Below are 19,032 nucleotides of genomic sequence, written 5' to 3' on the forward strand. Positions count from 1 at the left end.
CGATACTTATTTTATTCCGGATATTTATCGAAAATTGTATTATCTGTTAAAATTTTCTATTTTAGTCCTAAATTCAGCTCGAGTTAGGGTAAAAAAGGAAGTATGGACCTTGAGTAATATTGTGGCGTCCCCTCCCTCTCCCACGGCAACGGCTGTCGCCGACGCATGTCTGAATCCGATCTCTGTCGAGACATTTACGAAACACAATTTTTAGGTAAATTCTTCCGTTCTTATGAATCGTAAAGAAGTTAGATAGTGTTATTGAAATCATAGATGATTACAATGTCCCTGCACAAATCTCTACTTTGGTTGATTTGAAATCAAAGATGATTACAATGTTCCTTCAGAAAACTCTAGTTTGCTTGATTTGGTTAGCTGTTGATTTCCGTTGAATAATTTATACCACAGAGGTACTTTGTTACTGCAACTGCGATACGGCATAATTCTTGCGATGGAGCAGGGAAGCAGCTGTTTCTTTTCCAATGTGGGATGCCTAAACTTTGCGATTTTGCTGATAATTGCTGCTTCTACCTTGCTTTTGTTCCGGATTCTGTATGTTATATACCGAAGCACCAAACAATTACACAATAGACCTCCAGGACCTCTGAGTACATTGATAGTTCTAGGTTCAGGTAGAAAATTCTTCCCTTTCTTGTCTTGATCTCCATATGGAAGGATGCCTATGTAAATCCGTTGTGTTTTATTCAGAGTCTGGTTTTGATCTTTGTCCCTGTTGATCATAATCTAGGTGGTCACACAGCGGAGATGCTAAACCTGTTAGCTGTTATGCAGATGGATAGATTTAAACCTAGATACTATATCGCTGCTGCCACTGATAACATGAGCCTTCAGAAAGCTCGTGTCATGGAGGACACCTTGAAGAGCAAGGTAAAATACCTTTAGCTACTCCACGTGTATGATATTCTACCTTTTATATATGGTTACGCGGTTCTTTGTATGTTCAGTTTACATGTAAATGGAACATCAGGCAGATTGTGAGATTGGAATTATTCTTATTTTTTTTCATACATAACATGTGGGATAGAAATGTGGACGTACTTTGTACTTGACTTTGGGATAGACTGCTGTAATGTTGTGAGATACATGAGATAAATATGGATGTGTAAACGGGGCATTTTCTTTAAATAGTGATATGATAGATTCATACAGGTTTAACTATACGAATTATACACTATGTCATCACATATTTGTAGAATCTTGGTGCTTTTGAAATGTAAAGCTTGTTGACTTCATATGATGCAACATTTTTGGACCAATTAATCTTTGTTTGCCTGTATAATTTTTTTATATGAGCATCCCGATCTTTGAGCCCTACATTATTTATGTGGTTTTGAACATTATCCGCATAGGATGAATTGAGAGCACTAGACCTATCAGCGTGACTCAGAATCGGCGGAGGTACAGGTTTCCGGCGGCGGATCCACATTTCCATTTTGGGTGGGATGATGATGAACAAGAAAATGGTGATAAACATAAGACAGCGAACCCCAGAGAGCCAACAACAAAGCCACAACCTTGACACCACTCATCTCATCCTTGAAAACCACAACCGCAACAACCGGCACGACGCCCACGCCCACAGCGCTCACCACATTCCCAAACACAGCCGAGATCTTTATAATCAAAGCCACCATCCCCACCCCAAACACCTGCCACGCCGCCGCCGAACCCACCACCACCGCCGCGTACCCCGCCTTCCCCATCTCAAACCCCTCAACCTCCCCCTTCAGCTGCCGCCACTCCCCACTCCCGAACAGCCCCGACACGAGCACCAAACTCGCCACCATCGACTCGTAGAAAATCACGTCCATGATCTCCTTCACCGTCTGCCGCCTCAGCACTTTCCCGTACGCCAGCTGCTCTGCCGACTGCACCAGCGCGTACCCTGCCGCGCCGCCCAGCGTGCACGCGAACCCCGCCGCGTACTTGCCCCCGGGTGCCGCCTCGGAGGCGGCGCCCGGCTGCAGGGCGAGGAGGACGGAGGAGAGAGTGAGGAGGAAAACGGAGTTGAGTGCCGTAGGGCTGAGTTTCTGAGTGTTGATGAGGTTAGAGAATAGGGCGTTGAATCCGAGCTGGGTGGCGCAGATGAGAGAGAAAGTGGAGAGAGGGAGATACATGAGGCCGACGGAGTAAAGCATGCAAATGAATGCAAGAAATGTGCCGAAACATGCGTATAAAGCGGGAAGCGCTAGAGTGTGATCCGAGGAGGTTTGTTTGTTTCTTGATTTGATGATGAAGATGAAAGGGACAAGTAGCGGGAAGCCGGCGGTCTGCACCAGAGCCGCCATGTATTTGGATTTGCCGCCTTTTTCGTAGTAGAATCTGCCGAGAAGGGTCGCCGCTGACTGGCCGGAGAGGACGAGGAGGGAATAGACCGCAGTTTCCGACCATTTTTTGCATCGCAACGTATTGTTCTTGTTGGAATTGGCATTGTTATCTGTGGAGTTGGAGTCCGTTTCTTGAATCGGAATATCCATGGAGAAAGGTAGAAATCAAGACGCTGTGTGTTTTTATAGGATTTTTGGCATTGGGACAATAGGAAGTGTACGATGTTTGCTATGCAAGGCATATAAATACTTGTTTGAATTTGTTCGATTTTATTGATTGGTATTCAGAATTATGCTCCCACGTAGATTTGTGATTCTTGAACATGCACATTCGTAGTGTGAGTTCTATGCGCAATACACGTGACTGCAGTTTCAATAGTTACAATCACTATAACACCATTTCATAGTTCACTATAAAAAGGGGAATTTACCGAGCATACATCATCAAGCTCCCGAACAATCAACTAAAATATTGAGCACTTTTCAAATAAGTATGAAACATCGGGGAAACGATGAAAGTAGCGTAGCAAGTAGTTACCGAGCATGGTCAAAGTTCTCGGAACATTTTGGCTGAAGAGTTTGCGGGAGACATTTACACAGACATCATGAAATATTCTTAGCACCAAAAGTGCTCGGAAGTATGCTTTTATCCAACCAAGACACATGTTCTTTGAAGTTGTGGAGAGACGAAATATGCTTTATTCAAGCAAGACATGATGTTTTGAAGTTGCGAACAACTGTGCGCACCGAAAGTTGTCACCATTCGACTATCAGAAATTATTCAAAATCAGAAATTATTCAAAATCAAACAATAAAAAAGTTCCGTTGCCAGTACTTGAACCCAGGTCTCTCGAGTGAGAGAGACGCGTATCTTAACCAACTAGACTACAACGGAATTACGCTATATATTGCACTTTTAATTCTCTTATAATCACAATTCAGCACTGCAGCACTATAAATTCAAAAAAATAAAATTATGTTTCCATGTCAAATCCTTGATAACCTAGTTACATGATGTGGTAATTTCGTTTAGTGGATGTCCTCATATTCAATAGTATAACATATTATCCCATACTACTATTATTTACCCAACAAATCCGTAGACCATATGTCCATATTATATATGTTGAGTGGAAAATATGGTGTGGATTTTGTTTGGGGTCATTCAATATTATATATGCACGAGTGCAATTTTTGGACTTTGCCAAATAAATCAAATTAATAATTGTTGCCTTCTCTTGTACTAGGAACTGAACAGTTCCTATATATAGTAGTATGTGGTTAGGAATTTATTGGGGTAAATACATATCTCATACAAAATGTTTCACATTTATTTTATATTAGTACAAAAAGTTTGAAGTTTACATAAATCATACAAAATGTTTCACTCGTGTTTCAATTTTGTACATTCCGTTACATGTGTTTAAACGATGTTAACTTTTCACTTATGTGACATACAAACCATAAAACAATGATGAAATTTTTTGTACTAATATGAAACAATGATAAAACTTTTTGTACTATCATGAAACAATTATGAAACATTTTGTACTTCACATAGACAAAGAGTTAACGACATCCAAACAAAAATAACAGAATGTACAAAATTGAAACACGAGTGAAACATTTTGTATGATTTATGTAAACTTCAAACTTTTTGTACTAATATAAAACAAATGTGAAACATTTTGTATGTGTTATGTATTTACTCCGAATTTATTAGTATCAATTAAAATACGTGTCTATGAAATTATGAATAACGTGTACATGAATGAGCAGAATTTTGGACTATTCAACCTACCTTTATATCTTTTAGACCACCTCCATCGATGACAATGGATGGAGGGTCACACATATAGGACAAAAAAGAAACAAATAAAAATAATTCTAAACTAAATAAACCCAATCCAACCCAATCTCTTCTTCCCGTGTCACCTTGCCGGCCCAAGTAAAAAGTGGGGTCAAGTACACATGGCTTTATCCTATTGATCAATATTAAAATACTTTTTATTTTTATTTCTTTACTTTTATTTATTGATTTATTTTATTACTAGTTGTACAAATTTGGTTATTGTATCAATTTGTACTTATATTTTTATTGCAATAAGAAATATATTTATCCATATATAGATTTACATTTTTAATCTTGAACATTTTACACTAAATTAATTTTTGATTTTTTTTATTACTTTTAGTTATGAATTTGTTTTATTCAATTATTATTATATTTATCCATATATCCTTACAATACTCATTGTGAAACGTTCTTCCAAAAAAGCCATTTGAATTAATTTATTTTAGTTATTAATTTAATTTATTTAATTATTATTATTTTGTCTTTATATATCATTTCAAAACTCGTTTGAATTATTCTTCCAAACATTCATGTGAGCCCCTCTTCTGAAAAATTCAAGTGAACTAGTTCATTTTATTATGATTAATTATTATTTTTTATTATTTCTTTATTATTTGCTACTTTTTTATTGTGCTTCATTTTTTCTATATATATCCCACTAAGCATTGCAAAACTCTTCACAAACAAACTAACTTTCTTTTCATTCTTGTTTTGATAAATTTAGTTTCATGGATCCAAATTATCCAGACTATCGTCCTTTTTTCCCAAACTCCCAATTTTTTTCAAATCTGGAGTATTCACAAAACCTTGAATTTTCTCCAAATCTAAGCCAAATTCCTACATCTACTGAAATTCCCACATCTAGAAATATCACCCGCAATTTGTTCGGAGATGTCCAACAAACGAATAAAAATCAGAGGAGCTCAAAAAATGTGAGTTGGGGTGTGAAAGAAGATATAGCACTTATGTCTTCTTCGGTCTATGCAAGCGAAGATAGTGTGCGTGGTAAAAATCAGAAGGGAGATACATTATAGCTAAATGTCAATAAATTGTATCACGAATGTCAAGCAGAAAATCCAGATGAAATTAACAAAAGAAATATGGACTCTTTGAAGGGTCGATGGAAACGACTTAACGGAAACGACAACAAATGGGTGGCTGCTTGCAGAGCTGCCAGCGCCCGAAAGAGGAGCGGAATGAGCGACCAGGATGTTGAGAATGAAGCTCATAGCATCTACAAAGGCGACGGAGGCAACGGCTTTCAAGATTTGATAGTGTTTAATGAAGTTATGAGTAAACATGAGAAGTGGAGTATTCATGATGCAACACATGTATTTCCTGACAATGAAAATTTTGCTAATGAACAGGATGGTAGCAACTCAAAGAGGACAAAGACTTCTGAATCCGGCGAGTATACTATCCCTTCAAATCCGGAAACTCCCACATCTAGACATTCAACTAGTTCCCGACCTATATGCAAAGACAAGGCAAAAAGAAAAGGAAAAGGCAAGGTAACACAATCTGATTCTATTAATGCACAATGCGCTGCAGATCTTCATGCAGTTAGGCTAGCTAAAGATAATGAGAACGAAATAGCAAGGGCTCGACTACAGCTAGAACGGGAAAAGCTGGATAGGCCCTCTATGAAGATGTACCAAAAAATGTTGCTTAAGTTATTGGAGAAAGAGCACTTGTCCCCAGAAGATCAAGACATGAAACGCAACCTAACAGAGATTGTGTTTGGAAAATGAATGCTTTTAGTTTGAGATGAGTTTGGTGTGAGAATAAGTTATGTAATATTAGTTTGGTGTGATCTTAGTTGTAGTAATATTTGTATGGTGTGCTTTTAATTATGTAATGTTAGTTTTGTGTGATCTTAATTTCCTTCATTTGGTGTGATCTTTGTTTGCACTTTATGTAATATAAATTTACGTTATATAAATTAGTGTCACATGCATTTTCTGCAAAAGTAAGTGGGATGTCACAAACATCATTTTTTACCACATGCATTTGCAGAAATAATTTTGATATCACATGCATTTATCCGTAAAAATAATTATTAAGATGCCAGGAACATTACTTCTCTATCACATGCAAAATTAAGTGGGATGTCAGTAACTATATGTCATATGCATTTTCTGACAAAAGTGATTGAAATGTCACAAGCGTAATTTCTTTATCACATGCATTTTCTAGCAAAAGTGATTGATATGTCACAAGCGTAATTTCTTTATCACATGCATTTTCTGGCAAAAGTGATTGATATGTCACATGCATTACTGCATGTGTGTCTATCACATGTCTAGGTGAAAATATGAATTCTGTGCCACTTGTAAACAATATTTAGTTTATAAATAGCTTGTGAATTCTTTTTGAAGATAACACCAAATACTCACTCCATTTCCAAAAAATGTCTTCCAGTGAAAACTCATCACTTTCATCAGATTCAAGTTCTGATGATTCAAATACCATTGCACTCAATCAATGGGAAGAACGAGTTTCTCAACAAAATCATCAAATATATACAATTGTTGAGAATATGTTATCTAACATTCTCAATCTAACTGCAGGGGTCCAAGCTTCTAGAGTCAGAAAAAGGTATTGTGAAAGGAAACTCGAGATAGGTGCTGAGCGTTTGATCAATGACTATTTTGGTCCCAACCCGACGTACGGACCAGAGGTGTTCCGACGCCGATTTCGCATGCACAAATCCGTATTCCTTCGGATAGTAGAAGCTGTAACTGCTAACGATGAGTATTTTCAGGAGAGACGCGATGCTGCTGGGAGACAAAGTCTGTCCTCTTTACAGAAGTGTACAGGAGCTATGCGGGTGTTGGCGTATGGGACATCATCTGATGTCGTCGATGAATATTTGCGGATGAGTTCAACGGCGACAAGAGATTCTCTAATGCATTTTGTTGATGGTGTTATTTCATGTTTTGGTGCCACATATCTTAGAAGACCTACTGAACAAGATATGGCTAAACTTCTATATGTAGCAGATCAACGTGGTTTCCCAGGCATGATAGGGAGTATAGACTGCATGCATTGGCAGTGGAAAAATTGTCCTAGCGCATGGGCTGGACAATATACAAGGAGAAGTGGAAAACCAACGATCATTTTGGAAGCTGTGACATCATAAGACTTATGGATATGGCATGCATTCTTTGGGACTCCGGGTTCGTGCAATGATATTAATGTACTCCATCGGTCTCCTGTTTTTGATGATGTCTTAGAAGGTCGAGCACCATATGTTAATTACGTTGTGAATGGTCATTAATATAATAGGGCGTATTATCTTACTGATGGCATATATCCTGCATGGGCTACATTTGTCAAATCAATCACCTCTCCACAAACTCAAAAGCATAAGTTGTTTGCTCAACACCAAGAGTCTATTAAAAAAGATGTTGAGCGAGCATTTGGAGTCCTACAAGCACGTTTCGCATTTTTGCGAAGGCCGTGTCTTGTATGGGATAAGATTTTGATGGGAAAAATTATGATGGCTTGTATCATCATGCATAATATGATAGTAGAAGATGAACGTGATACATATCAAAATTATTATGATGTCACTGAGTTTATTCAAGATACGCATACAAGAGTACATGAAGAAAATGTTGAAGCCTTTCGCTATTCCACTCAACGGATCAGGAGCTTGTCATCATATATGACTAATCGAGCTCAACTCCGCAATAGAGAAGCTCATATTGCTCTTCGAGAAGATTTGATTGGGCATATTTGGATTAAATTTGGCACAAACAATTAAATATGTACTAATGTTTATCTTGTTTAAACTAGCTTTTTTTCACTCTTCATTTGTATTTTGGTTTGTTTATTTCTATTATCACCTTGTATTTTTTAATGTGTAATTTATTATTATATTGTGCTTTAATTATTTGAATATCAAATATTTTCTGTTTTAAATTTGAATCATATATTTTTATTATAATTTTTAGACATTATTTAATATATCTAAATTAACTATAAATTAAAATATTAATATAAAATATATGAAAAAGAAAATATTTAATTGGGTTGGGTTGGGGTCACTGATGGAAGTAAAAAAGTTGATGGGGGTTGAATTGGGGGAGAGTTGTGTATTTGAGGATACCGACGTAAATATTTTATTAAAAAGTTGATTGGGGTTGGGTTGGGTTAGGTTGAGTGAGTGTTACGGATGGAGATAGTTTATAGAAATGGGCAGAAGTGGGCTCGAATGTCATCTTAAAATATGCAGTTGTCTTGTCACACATGAGTATTTATTTATTGGGTCCAAAGATGGCGTAGGACTAGATTCGCAATCTTGGATATTTATTGTTATGTTGAGGGACATACAAAATGATCACAGATTTAATCCTTAACTCACCACAATGGAACTCAATGAAAATATCTTAAATTTTGAGACATGGTCTCATTGAGTGCGTTACTAGTCTTCCACAAATGTTGGCAATTCTCCACTTTGCCTAGAAAAAAGGAAAATAAAACAATATCCAACTATTAGAGCATCCACAACCGTGCTCTTGCCAGCGAGCACGGTTGTGGGCCCGACGCCACTATTCCTGCCTGCTCTCTGGCAAGAGCACAACACCCACAGTTGTGCTCTTCCACAAGGACGAGCACAATTCAATTTAAAATTCAATTAAACAAAAACATTTCCATAATATTAAAATTCATTAAAAAACCACAATAAATATTACAAATTACAAATAAAATAAAAAAGACATAATTAAAATCCTAAAAATTAAAAATTACATAATTAAACTCCTAAAAATTAAAAATTACATAATTAAAAGCTAAAAATATCCCCGTGGACGACTACTCATCCGGCGGCACTACCCTCAATTGTCTTTGGAGGCCCAATATCATGGCCTCGTGCGATTGAAGTTGCGAGGAGGTCATAGTGGACCTATCGGTCATATTGAGTTGAGCCAAAACTGCCACAACGAGTTGGTGGGGGGTGGAGGTGGCTCATATGGAACGGGAGCGGGAACTGGAGCATCGGCGGTTGCAGCTGCGGCTCGACGGCGGTTGGCTGCCGCCTTCTTCCTTCCTTGTGGTCGGCGTCGGGAACCGCTCGGGCCGGCGTCAGGGCTACTCAAGTTAGCTCCGGCTAGTTGGCTAGCCACTTCTTCGGAGCCGGCATCGGATAGGGATACCGACCTTGACCGTTTGGAGGAGCCGCTAGAGGAGGATGTTACGCCTCCCATATACTTCGGGTGCGTCCGCGTCTCTGTCAAACGTTGAGGTACTTGAACGGCTTGTAGTTCGTGGATTGGTAAGTGCTCATCGCGGCAGTGATGAAGTCGACCTCGTTCCGCCGCTCCCCGCATTCCGCTCTTCCTTGCGGAAATAGCCATTGAACTTGCCAGTTTCATCGTTGGCTCGGAAGATGGCGTTGCGCTCGACTGCTCCCGGCGGCCGGTTTTCATTGTACCGGCAAGCGATGCACCACCAAAAGTGATCGCCGGATTGGTTCATGCCAACCACCGGATCTTCGGAGATTTCCAAGTGCGCCTTGAACAATTTATCCATCTCCGCCGAAGTGTACGGTGTGCGGACACCACGAGTAGGAGGAGTCGGAGTTTGGGAGGAGGCGGTCGGCCTAGGCTCCGGTGTCCACCCGTATCGCCCTTCAGAGGCTCCTTGGTCGTCGATTGGTATGGCCAGTAGCCACCCGGAACGCCCGAACTTTGGGTTTGAGGAGGGGCTGAGTATTCCGTTTCCGGACTAGGAAACGGTGGTGAACCGAACCATTCGGGGTTCCAACCGGAGCCCGGAGGGTTATCGCCGTGGCCTGACATTGTTATGGTGTAGGAGTGGAAGAAAGATTGAGAATGGATAGGGAGAATGAAGATGAGAATGGATATGGGAGAATGAAGATGAGAATGGATATGGAAGAATGAAGATGAGAATTGTGTAGTTTGGTGTGAATTTTTGGGTGTGAAAGTGGGGGTATTTATAGATGAAAATGTGTATTTTTGGGGGGGAAAAAAAAATTTTAAGTGTTAAAATACGGTAAAACGGATATATTTATTTTGGGAAGTGAATTTTTTTTATCGGTTTTTTAATTAAAAACTGATTTTTAATAATAAAAAAAAATTCAAAGGCAACGGCAATGTCGTTGCCCAATCGCGTGCCGCCACGTCGCCTGCTCGCTGGCACGGCGCTGCTGGCTGCGCACGGACGTGCTCTTCGCAGCGAGCAGCGCCGTGCCAGCGGCACGAGCGCAGCGGCGGTGGAGCTTGTTCGTGCCAGCGGCACGGACGGACAAACGCCGTCCATCCACCGTTGTGCATGCTCTTAGAGCCGTTGAACTGGAATTTCATTGTGTAATAAGTACACTTTTTTTTTATTGATTTGACCTCACTCAAGTAGTGGTATTTGATTCAGTGTATTCCTAATTGTTGATCTTTTTCCAAGAGCTACTAGTGATTTTGCTAGTTTTATGACCAATGACTCTAGCTTCTGTCCATCGAACCTTCTCTTTAATGGCAAGTTACAAAATCAGAATGTGTAGATTCTGAGATAGTGAATTAGGCATGCACAAACCGACCTGGCCCGGAACCGGCGGGTTGAACCGGCAGAAGGGTTGAAGGGTCGGAAGGGTCGGTTCAGGTTCGGCAATATATTGAACCTGAACCGGCGGTTCAAAACCGGCGGTTCGGCGGTTCGAACCGCCGGTTCAAAGGGTTAAATAGTGTTTCGTAGGTTAGGGGTTCGTAGGGTTCGCGTAGGGGTTTAGTATAGCCGTTAGAACCGGCGGTTCGCGGGGTAAACCGCCGTTTTGAGGGGTAAACCGCCTGTTTGTCGGGGTAAACCGCCGGTTCGGGAGCCGGTTTCTGACGGTTCCGGCAACTTTTCAGAGGCTAGGCCGTAGGGTCAGTGTGTAGGCCTGCAAAACCGGTCAGAAACCGCCGGTTTTCGGTCAGAAACCGGCGGTTTTCTGACGGAAACCGTGGACAACCCGCCGGTTTAGGGTTGAACCGCCATATGTTTTTGTATATGCAAAAACAATTACATAATTGTATTTGTATATACTCTAGTCGATGAAGTATATTTCTCTATACGGCTAAATGAGGGAAACTTTTGACAATTCTACTATATTTGTTGATTGTTAGACGAAACTCAACATTTAAAGTTGAATTGCTAAAGGTGTCCTTAATTTAGTTATGTAGAAAGATCTTCTTCGCCGGTTAAGAGTATATATATAATACACTTATACGTTTAAGAACTTCAACATCGTTTCTTGTCATTTGTAATTAGTTCTTCACTAGTAGTCTCATTTGTATTTAAATTTTGTTTAAGACTTCAAGACCGCCATATGTTTTCAATTTGTAATTGTTGTAACTTGTAACGTGTAATTTGTAAACATGCAATTTCAATAAAATTGCAACTTTATCCGTATTTTTTTCAATTTTATTTACTCACATTTCATAAAAAAACAAACTTGAAAAGTGTAATGCAAGTTGATTAAAATTGAAAAGTTGAAAAATGCAAAAAAAAAATAAAAAAATTCGTCGAACCGTCGAACCGGCCCGGAACCGGCGGTTCAAGCCGAAAACCGGCGGTTTTGAACCGCCCCGTAACCCGCCGGTTTTTTGAACCGGAACCGCCGGGAGCTAGGCGGGCCGGTTCAGGTTCATACATTCCCCGACCCTTGTGCATGTCTATAGTGAATGATCGTTCACATTAGAAGGTAGACTATCATTTGCACACGTAAAACCAACGACAACTCTAAATGCCGAATTTAATGGAACTTTTTGGCTCTTCTGGATTGACGATAATGTCATGGCCACACCCTACTTAGATCCACCATTGCTTATGTTCCTTAAAATTGTGACGACAAGTAGACCACATTTGACAAATTGGTAAAATTTGGTGGGAACAGAGCACCCCAATCAATTCATGAGTTCACTCCAAGATCCCCTGCTCACAATTCATAACATACATTGACCACAAAACACAGTTTAGTTTGCTATGTGTTCCTTTCACCTAATAGGTCGGAAGTCCGTGTTATCAGTCACGAAGCAAACGATAAAGCATAGTTTAATTGATAATCAAGAATTATGCCAAAATCACAAAAATGAAAAAAAAAAAAAAAAAAAAAAGCCTAAGATGTAACAGTAGATGCTCTTTCATCCACAAGAGGAAGCTCCACACCACCATCATTTCCTGATCTCTCCATCTCCTTCCTCTTCAAATCATCAAGATAATGCTGATAGATGTAGGAGACAAACCCCCACACCGCCAGCAGCATCGACACTGCCTTCAGCCCGGTCAGCCTTTCCCCGATAAAAATCACTGCCAGCACCGGCGCCGCCGGCAGCCCCAAAATGCTGATCACATTCGAAAACAACGACGAAACCTTAAAAATCAGCCCAATACACCCCACCCCAAACACCTGCCACGAAACCGCCGTCCAAAACAGATTCATCAAATACGAAAGCCTCCCCGTCTTATACCCTTCCATCTCCGCCCCCAGGCGCCGCCAGTCTCCGGCCGCGAACAGCCCGACGACGATCACGACGGTGGCCACCAGATTCTGGTAGATCGTCATGTCGACGATCGCGCGTGTCGTCTCCTTCTTGATGAGCTTCTGGAAGGCCAGCTGCGTCAGCGAGAGCATGATCGCGTAGCCGGCGGAGGCTGCGAGGGTGCACACGAATCCGATGACGTATTTCCTCTTAGAGATTTTGGCGGAGCCTGAAGAGGCGGTGTCGGGCTCGAAGACGAGGAGGGCGGAGGAGAAGGTGAGGAGGAAGAGGGAGTTGATGATGAAAGGGGTGAAGCGCTGGCGGTTGAGGAAGAGGGAGAAGACGGCGTTGAAGCCGAGCTGGCTGGCGCAGATGAGGGTGTAGGTGGTGACGGGGAGGTACTGGAGGCCGATGGAGTAGAGCATGCAGTCGACGGCGAGGAAGATGCCGATTGCCACGTAGAACGCGGCCAGGTGGAGCTTCTGTCGGCGTGTGTTGTTGTCGTTATCGTTAAAGTTGTTGTTATTGGTGGTGGTGAAGAATTGGAAGGGGATGAGGACGGGGAAGCCGATGACTTGGACTAGTGTGGCCATCCAGTTGCTCTTGCCGCCGTTGTCGTAGTAGACTCGGCCGAGGATGGTTCCCACGGACTGGCCGGCGAGGACGAAGAAGGAGTAGAGGAGCATTTTCAGCCACCATTTGTACCTTTTTGTCGGAGGTTTCGCGTTGATTTCTTCCGGTGCGGTGTCAACTTCTGCTGCCTCTGGTTTCAGACCTAAAGAGAGAGGGCTGTTTAATTAGCATAATAATAATAAAAGGAGAATATTAAGGAGAAAGAGTAATTGATTAAGGAGAAGATGTTACTACTCACCATTGATGTCTGGGTGAGCTTCGCCCATGGTGATTGATTATGGTAAATGGGAAGAACTCTGCTTTTGTATTAGGATGAATGACAATAATACAGAGTAATAAAGATGGTAATAGTTGGGTATGGGAAGACAAGATAGTAGGGCGGTTGAACTGCCGAATCCAAATGAAAGGGGCAAAATGTTGAATTTAGGACAAAACCGACAACGATTTGAATAAGATTACTAAGTTCAAATGGTTATCTTCTACTATCTGTTATTTTGCGAGAGTCAAGCTTGGTGACGGTTGATGACAGTTCATGCTCATCATTTATTAAATTTTCATCTCCGATATACCACCTATATCGTCGAATTTTTTATAAAACTAGTATACAAATTTAGATGAGATCCTGAATTATGCACCAGTATTAAATGCGTCTGAGATATTTTTAAAGAGCAGTAATCGCATTCAATATTACTCCACTACATTTGTACTCTTTCTTCATTTTTTTATACCACTGATAGTTAAAATATTAATAAACCAACAAATTAGATCACTGTTTTGGAGAAAAAACAAGCATATGCATTTATTTTCTCAATGATATTTCATTTTTTATTAGTGCCAGCCAGTTGATTCGGGTGTCTCGAGATATTCGAATCTACAATGAACTATCATTTCAACAACTAAACCAGTAGCTAATAGCCCAGCAATAGCCCAGCCATAGCCTAGCCATTGCCACATCATCAGCACTAAAAATCCTCCTGCCACATCATCAAAACAAACAAATAGCTCAGCAATAGCCCAGTCATAGCCTAGCCACATAATATCCACATCACTATTAATTTAAAAAATGAAATGAAATAATTAACAATCACACAATATACGAAATTTAATTTACGAGACATATACGGGAAAAGTTTAATAATAATATTAAAATTTAAAAAAGTACAATATTTTAAAAAAATACATTAATTTAAAAAAATACAATAATAAAAAGGAGTGTCAATTCACTCCTCGTCTCCGTCGTCGCCGCCACCATCGTCGCCGCCACCACCGCCGCCGGTCTCCCTCCGTGCCGCCTCCAAATCCTCCTGCATGCTCAGGAGCAATGTTTGAAGCAGACTCTTCTCCACGGGGTCCACCGCCGCCTGCCATTCGGCCATCGTCTTGACCATCTGAGCGCGCGTTTGTTGACGCGCGAAGAATTTGAGATCCGCTGTGGATTGGCCAAGGGGGATGCCGACTGGACCTCCTGTGAACCCCCGGCGATCCCCATCGCCTCCCGTTGAGCCCGTCTGTGCCCAACCGGGCGAGTACGGCGAGCAAACGAACGAGAGGTCGGGACCTCCTGGGCCGTCTCTGGGAGGTCGTGGGAACCACCGCTACTGCCGCTGAAATCACCGGAATAGTTCAACCGTTGCATCTTCGGCCAGCCAGAGTCAACACCTACTCGGAACTTCTCGGAGTCGTTCAGCACAAGATAGCAGTTCCAATAGGTGAATTCCTTGTACACCCCCTTCAGGGGGAAGGCTTTCTCCGCTATCCTCCTGCAGTCGTCCTTCGTTTGGCCACTGCTCATCATGCGGAGGGCGTTGGTGTACAAGCCCGAAAATCGGGAGACCGCAACCCTGATTCGGTCCCACCCCTTCCGGCAATCCTCCCCATTGCGTGGCCTCCCCTCCGGGCAAAACCTCTGGTAGGCTGCTGCTATCTTGCCCCACAAGTTGACGATCCTCTGGTTGTTCGAAACGAGAGGATCGTCGCAAACACTCACCCACGCCTTGGACAGCGCGAAGTTATCTGCGTCCGTCCACCTCCTCCGTACCGCGTTGTCGTCCTCACCCGGCTGCGAGGACTCGCCGACCCTTTTCCCCTTGCCTTTCTTCTTTGGGGTGCCCCGACCCCGCCCTGCGCCCCCCGTTTGAACGGGAGCATCCGGAACTCCTATCCCCAAGTCATCGAAGGAGAAAGTGTCAAACTGGGCCGGAGGCGCAGCCTCCGTTGGCGTCGATGTGTGCGACGAAACAGTCAAAAAATCAAAACTGGGGCGATAGACGTCCCCCGGCGTCCCCTGCGTCGCCGGTACCCCCGGGCATCATCTGCATCCCGGGTGCCCACCCCGGCATCTGGACACTGGGTGCCCACCCCGACATCACCGGAAACGCCCCCGGCAGACTCCCCCCCGCTGGTATCCCGGGCATCATCTGCTGCCACGGGTACATGTTGTAGTATGGGTGCATCTGACTCGGGTGCATCTGACTCCATCCACCTCCCACGCTAGGCGGTTTTTTTTCGCGAAATCCGCTAGGCGGCTGCAATAGATCGCCTAGCGCACCGCCTAGCACCGACGCTCGGCTAGGCGGTGCGCTAGGCGCTATTGTGGATGCTCTAAGAGGATCCACAGTGGGACAATGTCCCGGCGGATATCCCGACGGACTTCCCAAAAACACATCATGTCACGTCATAAGGACATCTCACTGTATTGCCACGTCATAAGGACATCCCACTGCATAATGGCGGACATCCCCAATGACATCCCGATGGACATCTACAATAATAAAAATTCACAAATTCATCAACTTAAACAATTTACGGAATTAAAATTTCAACACGAATACGGACGGAGAAAGCGCAATGATAATTTCATTAAATAAAAAAAGTACATTTCTAAAAAAAAGTCTAAACAAATTACATTATAAATATCAACGACGACCCCTCCGCGTCCATAGCTCTTCAATTGTATCGTTCTGGAGTCGAATATGGGCTTGTCGTTGGCGCATGTCGGCAAATGCACAGACTCGATCGGCCTCTTCATGGGGTATCCTCATACGTACATTGGCAGTGGCCACTCCGTGGCTTGGAGCGGCAGCTTCAACATCATCATTGGCCCAATCAGTCAGTGTTGGACCTTCATCTTCGACAATCATGTTGTGCATGATAATACATGCGTACATGATATCAGCGATGCTGTCAATATACCACAGCCGTGATGGACCCTTCACTGCAGCCCATTGAGCCTGTAGCACACCAAATGCCCACTCCACATCCTTGCGCGCTGCCTCCTGGCGATCCGCAAAATAGATCTTCTTTTCGTTTGTTGCGCATCTGATCGTCTTCACAAAGACGGGCCACATAGGGTATATCCCATCCGCCAATTACTAGCTCATATTGTGCTGGTTGCCGTTGGCGACGAAACTGACGGCCGGACCAACGCCCATGCACTGGTCGTTGAAAAGGGGCGACGACTGGAGGACGTTGATGTCGTTGTTCGACCCGGCTACTCCAAAATAGGCATGTCAAATCCACAGCCGGTAGTCAGCTACAGCTTCAAGGATCATTGTGGGATTCTTGCCCTTGAAACCGGTAGTGAACACCCCTTTCCAGGCGGCGGGGCAGTTCTTCCACTCCCAATGCATACAATCTATGCTGCCCAACATTCCCGAAAACCCGTGCTGAGTCCCGTGCATATCCATCAGAGCCTGGCAATCTTCGGGGGTAGGCTTCCGAAGATACCTATCCCCGAATATCTCCCTAACGCCCTCACAAAAATACTTCAGACATTCGCGGGCAGTCATCTCGCCGATGTGGAGGTACTCATCGAACATGTCGGCTGCACCTCCGTATGCCAGCTGCCTGATTGCGGCAGTGCACTTTTGTATGGGCGTGTGGCCGGGTTTACTAACCGCATCCTCCCTCATCCTGAAATACTCGTATGGACGCTCTAAAGCGTCCACGATACGCAGAAATAGCGGACGATGCATCCTAAAACGTCGCCGGAACATGTTCTCCCCAAACCGCGGCTCCGGAGCGAAGTAGCCCTCATACAACCGACGGTGTGCAGCGATGTGGTCACGGGTACTATAGTTCGACGATGGATGGGTCAAGGTACCGCCGGCTGCTGCTGCTGCTGTAAGGCCACTTGTATCGTGCGATTTATCTCCCTGGACGTAACGGCCAGCAACTGTTCTTTAATTCGCCGACGTACGTCATCAGCACCCCCACCACTACCACCAGCACCACTACTACTACCACTACCACTAGCCATTTTTGATATATAAAAGAAACGTAGAGAGAGAGAAACTCGTTAAAACAAGTGGTACGAATGAAATAAAGTTCAACGAGCCGTATATATAGAGTTTTTTTTTTAAATTAAAAATTGGGACGTCCGCCGGTAACCCGCAATAGCGGACGTCACAACGGACGTTGTCGGAAAGCCGCGGATCTGCGGTGTCTGCAGTTGACGTCCGCATCCGTCCCTCCCACGCCTAATGGCGGACGTCCCGCTCAGACATTCGGCACGCCTGTCCGATGTCCGCTGGGACGTCTGCTGCTGCGAATGCTCTAAAATGTTATAAAGGATTGGATATCCACGTTATAACAGACTTCTAAAAAGATGAGCTCAAATTTTTAGTAATAGGAGTGCATACTTTTCCAATATTTTTGTTAAAAAGTCGTAATTTTTCACGTGAAAAATGTATGCAGGGCTCACTTGGTTAAATAAATGCTAATTTATCTGAATTTAGTATGACAATTCTAGCATGTTTTTTTTCTTTTATTTTATTTGTGGGTGTTACATTAGACAGTAGCAATAATGTGACAATACACAGACTAGTGTTTTATCACTTTAAATTCTTTAATCGCATAGTAGCTATAAAATATACTAGTATAAAAATGGAATTTAGTCGTTCTCAACATGGTACGATGATGAAAACAGTTTAATGAGTAAATATTTCCTCTCCAGTCAATAAAGTTATAATTACTACTCCCTCCATATTAAAAAAATAGAAACATTAGAAACGTCACGAGTTTTAATGTATAATTAGTAAAGTAAGTGAGAAAATTTAGTAAAGTAAGAGAGATGAAAAGAAAAATGAGTAAAGTAAGAGAAATGAACAGAAAATATAGTGAAAATAGAGTTAGTGGATTGTGTTGTCCATGTCCTAAAATAAAAAGATTCTAAAGTTTATATTTTTAAAGAACGACCCAAAATGAAAATAGTTACTATTTTTTAATAACGGAGGGAGTGCCTATGTAAGCGAAGAATCTTTATTGATAATCTTTAAAAAAAATCAAGCCTACTCACATACAATCAGTTATATCAAAAATGAAAAATCGCAAAGATAGTGAACGGGCACAATCTTCTATTTTAGAGAATATATATTTTTCCAAGACTTCTTTTGGAATTATATACTCACATATCTTCTTTGGGCTAATAATAATCAGCTCAACTATTTTAGAGAAAATAACAAGAGTTCAAGTAGACAAGTGGTCCACTTTGATAGATAGATAGATGGCGTGGAAATTGATTGTATGGGATTATAGGCTTCAGAAATATAACCACTACCTATATCTAATTGGGGAAGAAAATCTCTACCAATGAAGGCTCAAATTATTAAGTAAATTATTTGACTTCTACATCTATTTTTTTAGTATGTAAATGGTACCCCATACTGTACCAATTCAATCTTCCTGGTAATAAAGTAGATCCAAAATTAAGTAAATTATT

General features: G+C 42.1%; 4 protein-coding genes and 1 long non-coding RNA gene across 5 annotated transcripts; 3 read left to right on the forward strand and 2 right to left on the reverse strand.

The window, feature by feature from the left end:
* Positions 1-73: 73 nt before the first annotated feature.
* LOC121744682 lies at positions 74-1,128 on the forward strand. Its single transcript, XR_006038649.1, has 3 exons — positions 74-214; positions 409-632; positions 749-1,128. It is a non-coding gene; the product is annotated as an uncharacterized LOC121744682 (long non-coding RNA).
* Positions 1,129-1,370: 242 nt separating this feature from the next.
* LOC121744681 (purine permease 21-like) lies at positions 1,371-2,637 on the reverse strand. Its single transcript, XM_042138270.1, has one exon. It carries the CDS (start codon positions 2,496-2,498, stop codon positions 1,395-1,397), a length of 1,104 nt encoding a protein of 367 aa, XP_041994204.1. The 5' UTR covers positions 2,499-2,637; the 3' UTR covers positions 1,371-1,394.
* A 2,666-nt stretch (positions 2,638-5,303) lies between these two features.
* LOC121746078 lies at positions 5,304-5,954 on the forward strand. The gene has a single exon (XM_042140002.1). It carries the CDS (start codon positions 5,304-5,306, stop codon positions 5,952-5,954), a length of 651 nt encoding a protein of 216 aa, XP_041995936.1.
* Positions 5,955-6,613: 659 nt separating this feature from the next.
* On the forward strand, positions 6,614-7,345 carry LOC121746081. Its single transcript, XM_042140004.1, has one exon. The coding sequence runs from the start codon at positions 6,614-6,616 to the stop codon at positions 7,343-7,345; it is 732 nt and encodes a 243-aa protein (XP_041995938.1).
* A 4,866-nt stretch (positions 7,346-12,211) lies between these two features.
* Positions 12,212-13,773, reverse strand: LOC121743728 (probable purine permease 10). The gene is made up of 2 exons (XM_042137077.1): positions 13,552-13,773; positions 12,212-13,455 (listed from the first exon to the last, which is right to left on the reverse strand). The coding sequence occupies exons 1-2, from the start codon at positions 13,577-13,579 to the stop codon at positions 12,317-12,319; spliced, it is 1,167 nt and encodes a 388-aa protein (XP_041993011.1). The 5' UTR covers positions 13,580-13,773; the 3' UTR covers positions 12,212-12,316.
* Between the last annotated feature and the right edge of the window lie 5,259 nt (positions 13,774-19,032).

Source organism: Salvia splendens, chromosome 8 (assembly GCF_004379255.2).
Source record: "Salvia splendens isolate huo1 chromosome 8, SspV2, whole genome shotgun sequence".
Classification (NCBI taxonomy): Eukaryota; Viridiplantae; Streptophyta; class Magnoliopsida; order Lamiales; family Lamiaceae; genus Salvia; species Salvia splendens.

Excerpts from the sequence above, each read along its gene's own strand:
- LOC121744681 (XM_042138270.1), bottom strand. The coding sequence starts at position 2,498 with ATGGATATTCCGATTCAAGAAACGGACTCCAACTCCACAGATAACAAT.
- LOC121746078 (XM_042140002.1), top strand. The coding sequence starts at position 5,304 with ATGGACTCTTTGAAGGGTCGATGGAAACGACTTAACGGAAACGACAAC.
- LOC121746081 (XM_042140004.1), top strand. The coding sequence starts at position 6,614 with ATGTCTTCCAGTGAAAACTCATCACTTTCATCAGATTCAAGTTCTGAT.
- LOC121743728 (XM_042137077.1), bottom strand. The coding sequence starts at position 13,579 with ATGGGCGAAGCTCACCCAGACATCAATG. Across the intron at positions 13,456-13,551 it reads AGCTCACCCAGACATCAATG|GTCTGAAACCAGAGGCAGCA; the intron begins GTGAGTAGTAAC and ends CTCTCTCTTTAG.